The following is a 13,219-nucleotide window of genomic DNA, read 5'->3' as shown; positions in this document are numbered from 1 at the left end:
ATTTAATATATATTGTATAAAGTTATTTGTCTCAGCAAGTTTTTTATTCATTAGATTGCATACCCGTTAACCTTTGGAATAGTTCATGTGGGAGATTCCATTGGCACTGTCTCATGTGGGAGATTTTTACATAAACACACATTTTTTATGTAAAGGCTAAATTACCTAGTATTTTTTTTTTAAATTATAGTAATTTTAACTGAGAATCTCCAACAAATCTTACAATTTTATGAGAAGATTCTAAATTTTTCATCAATTTTGTGTGAGTCTCCTCCACCCCTAAAGTGGGAGGGTTAACATGTGAGTGTGTTTGAGTAGTTGGAATGTAAAGAGTGTGTGCAAGTACACATTTCTAAAACTAAAGTGAATCTATGCCATTTGAATCTCTCAGATAAGATTACTGTTCCGTTTCTAATTTACAAATGCTTCAATGGCAGATTTGAAAGCCTTTTCCAAGGATACTACACTAAGATACAGTAACAATACACCACTAAAACTGAGTAGATATATATAATAGAATTGTTAAAAACTCATACTAAACTATTAAGAGTGCAAAAAAGCTTGAGTGTTTTTAGAAGTATCAAATAGTTAAAAATAATAGAAAAATACCATTTCCCATGTCCAGAAATATGTACTTATAAAAAGTATAGAAAAAAGTAAATAAACAATTCACCGATCTAAAGTTTCTACCTTTTACAATGCATTTAATAATCAAACTAAGAAATAAAGGCCATGCAGTTTCCCTCAAAATGGCTTTTATGTACAAAAATTATGTACTTAATGTTTCTTACAAGTTTGTTGGTAAGAGATGACATAGAAATCTACATACATGTATTACAAACATATAAACAATTCTTACATAAACAATATTAAATGATGATTCAAACACTGACGTGATCCAGATCATAAGGTCATTTACATGTAGGTAGTCATATTACAATATCAAATATGAAAATATTAATTTCGCATACATGTAATACAATACTAATATATCACATTTTCAAACAAGGGTAAAACAGTATACCCCTCTCCTTTGGAACAGGGGTATAAAAATGAAATTGACTACAGATGCTACTTACAAGAGGAATTATTTTTAGCATGCATTATTGCCATAATTTGATGGTAATGTTCAGATGTTCATAAATGACAAATTCTCTACTTTTCAAGATAATTTTTGTTTTCAATTTAGACTTTGAACTCTTCTTTTTTCCAAATTTCTATACAACAAACATGAGGAAAACAAGTACAAAATTTTGACACACAATAAATCATAAGCTCTGTATACTATTATGGGGTATAGATGTGATTACCATTTCCAAGATAATGCCATCCTGTAAATATTTTTATGCTATAACTAACAACAAAAAATCAAATGTGAGTTGCCTAGAAAGTGCCATACTGGTTTGAGACGGTGAAAATAAATTTTAAATAATTCCCAGTAGTTTAAATCATTAAGTTGAAAGCAGAGAGCAAAATTTGCAACTCCTTGATGTTAAAAAAAATCCATAAAAAAGGTAAATTAAGCAAGTCCTTGTTCAGGCAACAACAAAAAAATATTTCTGATTATTGATCTTTTTAAGGGTGCTCCTTTTCAAATTAATTTAAAATAGAATTTAACAATGTTTTTTCCTAAATTTATCAATGTGTAAAATTGGACCATACAGTCACAAAACAAATGAAAGTCCAAAGGACTTTTATGTCAGGTTTGTGAGTGAATGGTCTGATTTTTCACATCCATAAATTCTGAAAGAAAACATGTTTAATCCTTATAATTCCAATCCCTAACTATCGGAAATATTTTAATAGTTTTTTTTTTTTTTTTTTTTTTTTTGTAGGCTCTCATTCAGTGAAATTGACCCCTGAAATTGACATTGAAAATGGCGGCATTCGACCGACAACTAATATGGTTGTAAATTTCAATATTAAAAGTACTTAGGGGCTACAAAAAAATTTCATTACTTATAATTTTATGTGAACTTTTTCAAAAATTTTAACTGCTGAATTCAGGAGCAAGTTATGTGAATGTCACATGAAATTCATGTAAAAAATCACGTAAATAATTTTGACTGAAATTTTTGACTGCTTCAATATTTCACCATCTCATAGTACATGATATCTTGTGACAACAGATTTAACTTGAACAGAAATATAAAACTAAAACTATGTTCTATCCTTAAGAGTGATGTTATTCATGTTATGTATGCAATAAACAATCTGAAAATGTTGAACTACATATATCTACTAAATAAGTTCCTTTACTTTGAGCATTAGGAGTACAAACAATGTCCAAAACTATTTAAAGTTTATTACTTGGTTCCAAGGCCACTTTTCATAAAGCTCAATGAGGGCAGGAAGCATTTTTTTTTTTACTTTTTACCTTAAGGAGGTAGACATAGGGTAAGGGAAATAACTCTTAAGATCAGTGATATGGTCTCACTAACCACTTCCAGGTCAAATGGCCACCCCCCTATGTAGTACCAAAAACACACTGAACCTAGAGATATGCATTGTAAGTGCATTATTTGTGTGTATTATGATTAAAAGTAGTCAAAATAAAGCTGAGAATGTGTACTTCAAAATCATATACTACAAAAGGGTATGAATATTGTTTACATGTGTGAGTAATTTGCCTCCATGCTGTCAGTTAGCAGAACAGGTAAAAATGTGGATTTTCAGTATTATTTATTCAAGTATATTTTGTGAAGAATTTCTACAATCATCATACCATTAGCATAATGATTTTGGAAACCTTATTTTCCAAGCTTTGCAATGGTACACAGCTTAAAGATGTCATTTGTCCTGGGAATTCACAGTGAAACTTTGAAAATTACTTTTTTAACATGTAAAGTAAAGGAAACGTTAGAAGTGGTTAGTGAGACCTATGTTTGTATCATTTTCAATTTCACCAAAGCCCTTCCAAATTTTCCTTTGAAGCACAATAAAATCAATCTGAGTTACTTTGATGCACACATAACATTGATGTCAAATGCTGAATACAAACATTCCAGTGATTTGTAAGAGTTGTGTCCCTTACCCTAGGTCTACCTCCTTAAAAGGTGATGTGGATGCTTTATACATTGTGCACAGTAAAAAAAATGTAAGAAAGGTTTCTTTTTTATTCATTTAAATGTTATGATGATAAAAAGCTTAATAAAGTAACAAGGCCACAAAAGATATGAGGGTGGTCCCAAGAACATAGAAATATAAATTGCCCTCCTGTTAAATTTTGAAAAGATCAGTTGGACAGTTATTCAGAAACTGTAAGTGTGAGTGACTAATGAATAGAAGGATCACTGTATGATGCTAACTCATCTGGTGGGAGAATAAAATAAAAGTTGTAAACTAGACTTATTTCAAAATCAATAATGCTCAGAACAAAACAAACATTTGCTAAAAACTGAAATCTTTTCAGAACTAATCTACACAGAAAATTCCAAGCTCAAAACAATTAAGCTACAAGTATTTGCTAGCTCTGGTTAAACAAGCACACATAGAAACTTGCATACTATTTAAAGGAAAAGAAAATGAAAATGAAACTGTACAATTACACAGTTCTTCAAAAGTCAAATTGATGTTACAAAGATGTTAAGTCTAAGAAAATATACAATACCTTCAACATTATAGAAATCAAATTAGATGTTGATAATCAACTTAAGACAATTATGTAGTGTTTTTTACATATTGATAACCACTTACCAGATCTTCGTGAGCATGTGTTGTCACGACAACTGTGTTACAAATTGCCATCAACAGGAAAAAATCTTGAATTTTCTGACTTTTCTGGTAATCAGTTTCATTATAAGTGGATGATCGGTTACTTGAATCCACATTTAATTCAACATTTGTTAAACTACGCAGACTCATGCAAGCAATTTCCCGCCAAAGTCCTGGTTCTATTTTTAGATCATTCATTATCTACAAGAACAGAAAAAAAAGATATCAATAAAATATCAATCATAATTCATTATGAAAAAAAATGTTTCAATATCAATAATCGCTTATTTTAGCAAAAGAGCTATATTGATTGAATTTAACATGTATTTTATGTCTGGAAAAACTGCAATTCATATATAATAACATTTTGCATGCTTTTTCTTGGTGCAGAACTTCCTGTTTTATGGGCAACTACCCAAACGATTTAGATATGTACAGGTATCAAATGGGTTTCATTAAAAAAAAAATCTCAAAATGAGAGTTTCCTCAAATCATTGATTTTTTTTTTTTTAATGATGGATATTTTCATAATTTTTCAATCAATGACTGACATTTTTGACTGTTTTAAAAGTATTGTTATGTATTCATTTGTTTCACAAACAACTAAAAACAATGCACAATTTAAGTTGATGAAATTACAACCATAAGAAATATCACTTACAGAGCTAGATTTACTGACATTGGTTGCTACAGAAAATCTGCTATCTGTTTCACTGTCATCTATATTCTCATCAAATTCTGGGGAAAAAAAATACACACATACACACATGGAAATAATGATCACAAATCAGCAAACAAAAATTGACAAAATCGGAAATAAATGTACAGTAAAAAAAGAAAAACGGCAAAATTCAGATTTGAAAAATTAAGTTTGTGATCTAAAACAGGAAAAAAAATCATAAGTGAACACAAAAATAATGACCACTAAATCTGTTTACCTGATTTTAAGGACATGTACTGTTTGAACTAGATTTCTTAATTAGTTCTTGTGTATTTAGAGTTCTTTATTTATGTCAAACAGATGCAGAATATTTTTAGATTATTTTCAAATTTTAAAAAATTTCCTTCAAAATTATGGTGCACAAAGAAAGAAGTATCTATTGCGGAGGAAAAAAAACTTGATGTGCCTTTCAAAATCTGAAGAACAAACTGTAAAGATTCAGTATGACTGTTGCAATGTTACATTAAGTGACTGTAAACAGAAACAGACATCGTACCTCATGATGAATGGAACCCACCAAAGAACAAATATAGATATACATCACAACGTTATAAGTTCCTGTCATTTCATTAGGTTCTTTGATTGATATTCATTGTGATGTATATCTGTCGTAGTTTCCAGTATATTGTGAGATACAATGTCTGTTTTCACTTCTGCACAGCTTACTTCACACAACAATGCAACCATAACACTGAATTTTTACAGGTTGTATTTCAAGTGATAAATTTTTCTATTGTAACTAGACATTGCCCCTAATACACCCTCCCCCCCCTCCAGATTATTGAACCCTGTAAATTTGGGGACCCATGTGGACACACGGTTAATATTTATAGACACAATTTTAATGGTGCATAGACTATGCACTTTTTAAAAACAATTTTGCTGCCATTTCTAAAACACCAAACTCCAAACCACAATCAGTACCATTTATCAGTTCTATTTTTGTTGTTGTTGACAATACAATGACAGAATATAACTGCAAATTTACTTTAAACATAAATTCCTGACAATATGAACATTCCAATATAGCAATTTAACACCTAATTAAGTTTCAGGGACAGACAGACAGACAGACAGGGTGAAATATTTATAGCCCCTAAACTTTGTTTGCAGGGGGTTTTAGAACATTTTTTTATACTAGTGTGTTCTTGTCAGGATATAAGATGAACTTTTACAATGTGGTATACAGAATTGGTCTGTTCAACGCAAGACATGTTCAGTATAGACACCCAGATATTGTGAACATTTCACCCATTTGTACAAATATTTCAAATCACACAATATCACACTAAAACTTCTGCTAACTTACCTGGTGCATGCGGATAGTCTGTTCCCCAAATAGTACAAGACTTAAATTCCATTTCATTTTCAGTTAATGTCCCGGTTTTATCTGAGAAAATGTATTCCACCTGACCTAAATCCTCAGTTATATTCAAGGCACGGCATTCCATTCTTTTATCATTCTTTTCATAATATAAATCCAAATCATAGTTTATAAAGAAAACTTGACCTAATTTGACAAGTTCTATCGACACATATAAGGCTAATGGAATCACAGTCTGAAAATGAAAATAGAAATACATGTAGCATGATAAAAATGACAGCAACAGTAATAAGCAGTAGAAAAGATATTTTCTATTGAAGGTAATTGAATATTACAACTTCTCCAATGAAGATGAAGAAGATATATTAAAGGGAACCAAGATTATAGAGAAATCAAAGAATGTAAACCAGGAACCAGTCATGGAAAAAAGACAAACACAACAAAGAACATAAAATAACCAAAATAATACATACAAAGCAATAAAACAAATGAACAACTTGGACTCCACCAAATATTGGGAGCATGGACCAGGTGCACCGATAGGATAAGCATCCTCTGTTTTTATAAAAACACCCACTCAGCTGCTCATAAAAAGTCAAGTCCGGGATAGACAAAAGAGGAAAGGAAAACTATTACCATAGAACAAATCAATTTTCATGGTGCAGATGGGTACAACGTAACAATCCACAAGTTCATGATGACAACCATGAAACTTCTGTAGTAATGACTTCAATCTTGTAGCCAAATAACCCTATTCCAGAAGCCTAATTGTAAGAAGTCTAGCATGGTATAAAAGTATGTAAAATAATCTTGTTTTCATATGTTGGAAAAGGTGCTAAATAGCAGAAAAATAAAAAAAAATGATGAAGTGAATATCACAGATCCAATATACTATGGATGCCCAAAAAGTTCTGCAAGATAGTGGAAAAGGGTTTCTAGAAGTAAATTTTCCTAACTTGGCTAATTAGTAGGTGTCATGGAAGCCAAAGACTGCTTTGACGTTTTTTTTCATCCATATACTCTTGTGGTTTTATGTCCATCAGGAGCATTCCAGGTAATGCTTTTTTTTTTGTTTCAATGCTATGTTGTTCATTATCTGTGCATTTCATTCCACTTTTTATTCTCATACTTTTTTCTGTTAACATTTCTCTAATTTAAATATACTATACAGAACTCTATTCAGTATTTTTTCATGATGAAATTAGAAATAACAATATGATACACATCTTACCTGGAATAAAATGATATATGTGAAAAACACAACAAATCCCTGGAAGTATGGATTATACCATTCTTCACTCTCAAAGGGGATGAAGGGTACAATGGTACTGTCATCAAATGCACCCAACCACACAGCACTCACTGAAAAGAACAAATAAACATTGATGCATAAAATAAAATATTTATTATTTTGCTACAGTACACTCATGTATCAGAGAATATTCTCAACCCTTTGTGACTTCATATAATCCTAATCCTGGAGTTCCAATGATATTAGAAATGAAGTATTTTTCAGATTGTAAAACTGACTACCAGTCATGTAAAGGAATATATCAATTAAATATCTGTACAGTCACACAGACAGTAGAATATGGTTATACACTCTGAGCAAGATTGTAACCAGTATTCGAAACAAAATGCAAAAGTTTATGTCTTTACTTTGGTGAAGTTACTGTTGCCAAATGAATTTTACCAAGATATCTGACATGTGTTAAAGCACTAGAAGTTTTCCTTAAGGAGTAACTATTGACTACACTTACTGATGGCTGAGAGAAAACACATTAAAAGTAACAATACAACACAATATATGACATCACGGTTGATACATCTCTCCAACTTGCTACGTTTGTAACGAGGTGATCGGTTGTTTAACATGGCCTTTGTTTCGTGACCTGAGAATGTAAAAAAAAAAATAATCATACAAAGTAATTATTTACAAATAACCTGATTTCATACTTAAATTCACAAAAAGGTACCTTCCATATGCTTAGGGAGGGTCATCTTGTGTTATTCAAGTATGATGTGTTATGATAAGCATTGCTGTGATTTTATCCATGGTGATAAAACGATGAAAACTTTTTACTAATTCAAATGGTGTATAAAATGTGAAATTAGTACTGAAAATACTTCTATGACATATACTGTTGCAGTATCTACCATTTAAACCATGAATTCAGCTTTTCTATTTAAGTAGCAGTCTATATCATAATCAGACAGAAGGTGATTCATGCATGTAAAAAAAAAACACCAAATTCAATTTTACTTCTTGTTCAGAAACAGTTACTGATCACACAACCAGTCTTAGTTTTCCATTTGATTTTCTTTTGAGACTAAAATTATATAGATTGTACATGAAATTGGCATTTTGGAAGAGTTATCATTCTTGATTTGGTTTCATATGGTTGATTTTAATGGGAGATGAATGTATGATTTTCTAAAAAGTGCAGATCTGAATGCAGAAATGATCATTGTTATGTGAAAGTAAAACACATGTACTCTGAAAATACATTGTTTGTTTGGTGGGTTTTTCTTCACCATATATCACTTTACTATAGTTGGTGTCTGAATTTTATATGGACTGGTACTTAAAAGTTTTATAACTTACCAGCATAAACAACCATTCCTTCGACAAAGTCTGTATTTCTGATGGTACATCCTCTCAACAAAAGGTTGTCTTTATTAAGAGATACTTTCTTTCTATTATCTGTTCCATGTTTTCTGCAAAAATAAAGAAAAATCATGAAAAATCAATACACATTTCTATTGGTCTTTCAAATTGACTATGGGATAGTCAATGAGCACACTAAAAATACATGCCCATGAAGAAACTTCCTTCGTTCTACATTATGCCCTACCTCACAGAAGTATATGTCATGCATGCTTGTTGAATAACCCACAGTTAACATGATAAGGTCAATCGTGTGGTTCAACTTTCCTTGACTGAATGGTAAATTCATGCTACTTACGCAAAGTTGAAGAGCAAAATAAGTCATAAATCACAGCACTACTTATGGAAATGTTATGATGTCAAGAGTTATATACCCAATTTCATCCAACTAACTTTTTGTGACGGCGTAATTGGACCACCAATAAAGACCTTTTCTTTCATATTAATGATTTAAATTAGAAGGTACCTATAAAATGAAATAGACTTTACATAACCTGATCTGTATATAAAAACCCCTCCCTGGCTATGAAATGCTGACACAATATTGTTTTGAGACAAGTATTATTATTATAAAACTGTGGAGTTAGGTGCACTAACAAATCCTTTGTAATAAGGATAATCTGTATTCTAAATCAGGTTAATGTTCTATAATTAGGTTAACATCCTAACAGGTGGGTGTGATTAGTTCAATCCTACCTGAAGCTATTTCTGATTCTGTTTCTGACACTGTAGTTATATTACAAAATATACTCATTACAATAGTAAATAATGTCAAACATCATGTCCTTTTGGATCAGCTATTTAAAAAAATGTAATCAATAGTCTGTACATGAAAGTAAAAATGAATGTGATTCCAGAGTTTGCGAAAATCGCCAGTCCTGACAGGTAAAATTTGGGTAGGACTACCAGGTAGCATTTCAACCTCTTGTGCTGGTCCCATGACTGACAGCCGTTAAAAAGATTTTGTGAAGTCTGATTACACGGAACCAGCAAATTTTCAGTGGGACTGACAAAACATTTGCCTTTGTCAGTCCTATGTCCGACAGCAGAAAAAAAATTTTTGCGAGCTCTGTGATTCTGTCCTAGTTTCTCAACATAATGTTTGTACTTTGTTGCTTCGCATCAATGCAGTATTATGATGAAACCGATCAATAGTTCAAAAATTCAAACCAATTAAAATTGACCTATATAAATCAATCTTTTACTATCTTGAGAGCGAACACAGGTCAAGCTGCAGCAATGCCGCAGCAAAGCCATAGCAAGAGTAGAGAGCTCTACAGCAACATGCACTTGCAAGTCTGCTGAGTGCAAAATGATAAGAACAAAAAATCATCATCCAGCAGTGATATGAGAGAATGTAAAATAAGAATTATATCCCCAATAATTATTTTTAAAACTAAAACGATTTCTTGAATGTCTAAAAATCTAACGAAAAACAAAAGAGGGCTGGAAGTATGTACACTATTTACATTAAGGTCCCACTCATTTAAAAGGACAATTAATTTTAATATGCCAGAATTTTAGGTGAATGGACAAATACATATGGGGTTTATAACACACACAAATATAAATTTTAATATTACTGGTAATTTATATATTTTAATGATAATTTTATTTAAAATAAATATGAATATTCAACATTCTCTGCTAAGTACTGCCCATGCATGTGCCTACAATTATATGTCATTTACAAAAGATTAATACTGGTTCCAAAAAATGCTGTGCTTGCTTGTAGGCAATGTCTACTACATATTAGATTAAGATAAATTAACCAATGTAAAAAAAAAAACACGAAAAAATCTCGAAATGATACAAATGACTAATTACATTTTGTCCTTATTTCTGACCTAAGTACTTAAATCACTGTGATTTTTTTTTGAAAAAATACATCTTTAAAAATACAACCTCAAAATAGGAGTATATATATTGTCCTAACTTCTGACACAATACACTTTCTTCTACCTGATATCAATTTCAATGATTCAAAACTGTATCATTGACTGATAAAATTACAATGACAAGCCAAGCCTACCTAATCAATGTTGTTTCTATTGAAACAGCTGTTCACTATTAATTGTCTCTCTGTTAACCTATATCATATAAGATACCTTACAGATTATCAAACAAATACAGTAAAACTTCTTTAAACCGAACCCCTTTCGGACTATAAAATTTGGTCGGTTTGGACAGGTGTACGATTTATACACATTAAAACTGATACAAAAGAATTTCAAAAAGTGTCAGTTTAGACAGATTTTCAGTTAATTCAGGGTTTGGTTTAGAGAGGTTTCACTGTGCAATTAAGTAATTTAAGAAGGCAAATCGATGATTTGCATGCTTCCACAGAAGTGCATATCATTATGTCATATCCTGAAATTTCACTACATATAGCAGTTCATATTTAATACACCATTACAATTCCACTTAGCAACTTGACCTCATAAATTTTCAGGTGACAGATACTAGTATCCCATTGTACACTAGCCCTTTATATGTTTTTCAAAGAAATTTATGCTATTGTAATGACCTCATTAAATAAAAATAGAGAGCGCTATGCTCAACTGTTCAAAGATTCATGTCTCTCTGCCCAAACTGAGTACCCCTGCATTACAAAGTTCTTTGATGAGCATTCAATAAAGAGTGTCTGGCAAGGACTTTTTATTAAACATCGTAAATTACTTCTCTTTCCTTCAAATGCCATATATACTTTTAAAAATATGAAAAATATGAGGATCTATCATACATCTAGCATATTTAAGTACCCTTCTCCTGTCGCTGTCTATTTTCAGATCCAAGCAAGAACATTGTACAGGGTTGATTGATTGATTGTTGGGATTTAACGCCCAAGCGGCAATATTTCAGATATATTCAGGCGATATTGTATAGGGAGTTAAGTTATACAAGATTATTCATGAGAAAGTTTACATCAAAGTGAAATTGCAATCATACTGTGACTGAAAATTTGTTCAAACAAAGACCCTAATAGTCTAAGCCCTAAATTGCCAGATAAACATATACTAAACCACCATAAATTACAATCGATTTACATGTATAGATCTACAAAAGTCCATTATTTTGACAACAACCACATGTTTTAAAATATTTAAAAGATTTAATCTATTCCATTGTGTTGGAATATCTTCATCATCAATAGATATGTACATACAAACCCAAAGGGCAAGTGTCATGTGATAGTAACATGACCATGACAGCAAGTCAGGAGAATCACATTTTTCTCATTTGGAAAATGATTGCTTTTATACAATAAAATTAGATTTTATGACTAACCCTGTAGTGAAAATCAGAACATGATAGGATATATTTTTAATGTCCAGTTCATGATCATTGATATTGAACTCTTTTTCTTTCATTTTCATAACTACAGCAAATCATTTTTCCTTTGAGTACATAAGCACATGGACACATTTTAAATACCGTGAAAATAATATTGTTCCTTGGGTTCCAATTTTCGTTGATTTTGTGGGTTTGGTGAACCATAAAATTTGGTTCCCAGCGAAAAGAAAATTTTTCCATTCGTTTATATGATAGGGTTGTAAAATTCACAAATTCAAGAATCCACGCACTGATCATTTTTCCCAAATCAAAGAAAATTGGTACCCACAAAAAAGTACTTTCACAGAATATGTTTTTAAAGTAATCAAGGGAACCAAGATTCTAGCAAAAATCAAAAGAATGTAATCCAGGGACAAAGACCAGACATGGAAAACAGACAAACACAACAAAGGACATAAAGTAACTGAAATAATACATATACAAAGTAACAAAAGCAAATGAGCAACTCAGACTCCACTAAAAACCAGCGCCCTCTGCTTTTCTAGAAACAAGTCAAAATCTTAATAGATACTTTTGTGTATGTCTAGATTCTTCATAAAATAGAATAAGTATTAAGTGTAAGTGTTTGTAAGAATCAGGCAAAATGGGAAAAAACCGAAAATGTCAAAACCCAACCGATCTGATAATGTAATATCACTCGAGGATAATTTCTCTATTACAAAAGACCATTATTTAATGTCTGCAACACTTGCGTTACACAGATATTTTTCAATAGAATCTTTGAAAAATGAGGTTTTAGACAGAGTTATCTGCCTTTGAAATGTTCATTTTCAGTGCATTTCAATGAAATTGTTACTCAATGGTCCAGCATGATATGGAAAATCTTGTCTGTTTTCCTTGATTCTGATAGTGCAGTAAGTCAAATTACACTGTTAAAATGAACGGTTTTTCCATATAGGTGTGGCATATGAAGAAAAAAAATGCAGAAATTTTATTACATTATTTTAGTATTTATAAATTTTGCTTCTAGAAAAAAAAATCAAAGTGTTTGTAAAGTTTGTATTTTTTAAGATATTAATGGGTCAAATTTATTTGAAATGCTCTATGGAAAAAAGGTGGGAAATTTTTCCAATAAAAGCAGTAAAAGTATTCTGTGTCACAGATGCTTAAGGAAAAATTTATTATACAGCATTTTAATTGATTTCTACATGTACAATGCATTCAATATATTTAAGGCAAAAAAGACCAAATTAAGAAAAATTATTGTTTCAACCACTGCCTGACACTTACAGAGAATAGTACTTCATACACATACATGTATGTACGCTACACCAAAAACCTGTCTGAACCAGCTATCTTCTAAAGATCCTTAATGCATACACAAAATTTGCAACATACCGGTATTGTATTAGGACTACCATTATGTAAATATGTGTTTCTGTGCATATTAAAAAAACCAGTTTTTTGGGTTTTTTTTTCAAAATTATACAAAAACTTT

General features: G+C 31.0%; 1 protein-coding gene across 7 annotated transcripts in view; it reads right to left on the bottom strand.

The window, feature by feature from the left end:
- Positions 1 to 13,219, bottom strand: part of LOC148605004 (phospholipid-transporting ATPase VD-like) — a 46,039-nt gene that overhangs the window by 19,818 nt on the left and 13,002 nt on the right. For 4 of the 7 annotated variants that reach the window (XM_088550661.1, XM_088550664.1, XM_088550659.1 and 1 more), the window contains 6 exons: positions 8,365 to 8,477; positions 7,520 to 7,651; positions 6,991 to 7,121; positions 5,745 to 5,994; positions 4,376 to 4,452; positions 3,697 to 3,915 (listed from right to left, as the gene is read on the bottom strand). In XM_088550661.1, coding sequence (XP_088406787.1) covers positions 3,697 to 3,915; positions 4,376 to 4,452; positions 5,745 to 5,994; positions 6,991 to 7,121; positions 7,520 to 7,651; positions 8,365 to 8,477 — 922 coding nt within the window. Of the gene's footprint in view, positions 1 to 1,310; positions 1,332 to 3,696; positions 3,916 to 4,375; positions 4,453 to 5,744; positions 5,995 to 6,990; positions 7,122 to 7,519; positions 7,652 to 8,364; positions 8,478 to 13,219 lie in introns of all 7 variants that reach the window. The other 3 variants (XM_088550657.1, XM_088550658.1, XM_088550663.1) reach the window with 1 other exon arrangement.

The sequence above is a fragment of the Perna viridis genome, chromosome 10, assembly GCF_037379345.1.
Source record: "Perna viridis isolate PV_CMFRI_1.1 ecotype Kerala chromosome 10, ASM3737934v1, whole genome shotgun sequence".
NCBI lineage: Eukaryota > Metazoa > Mollusca > Bivalvia > Mytilida > Mytilidae > Perna > Perna viridis.
The sequence above is the reverse complement of the archived record's forward strand: the minus strand, read 5'-3'. Positions and strand labels throughout refer to the sequence as shown.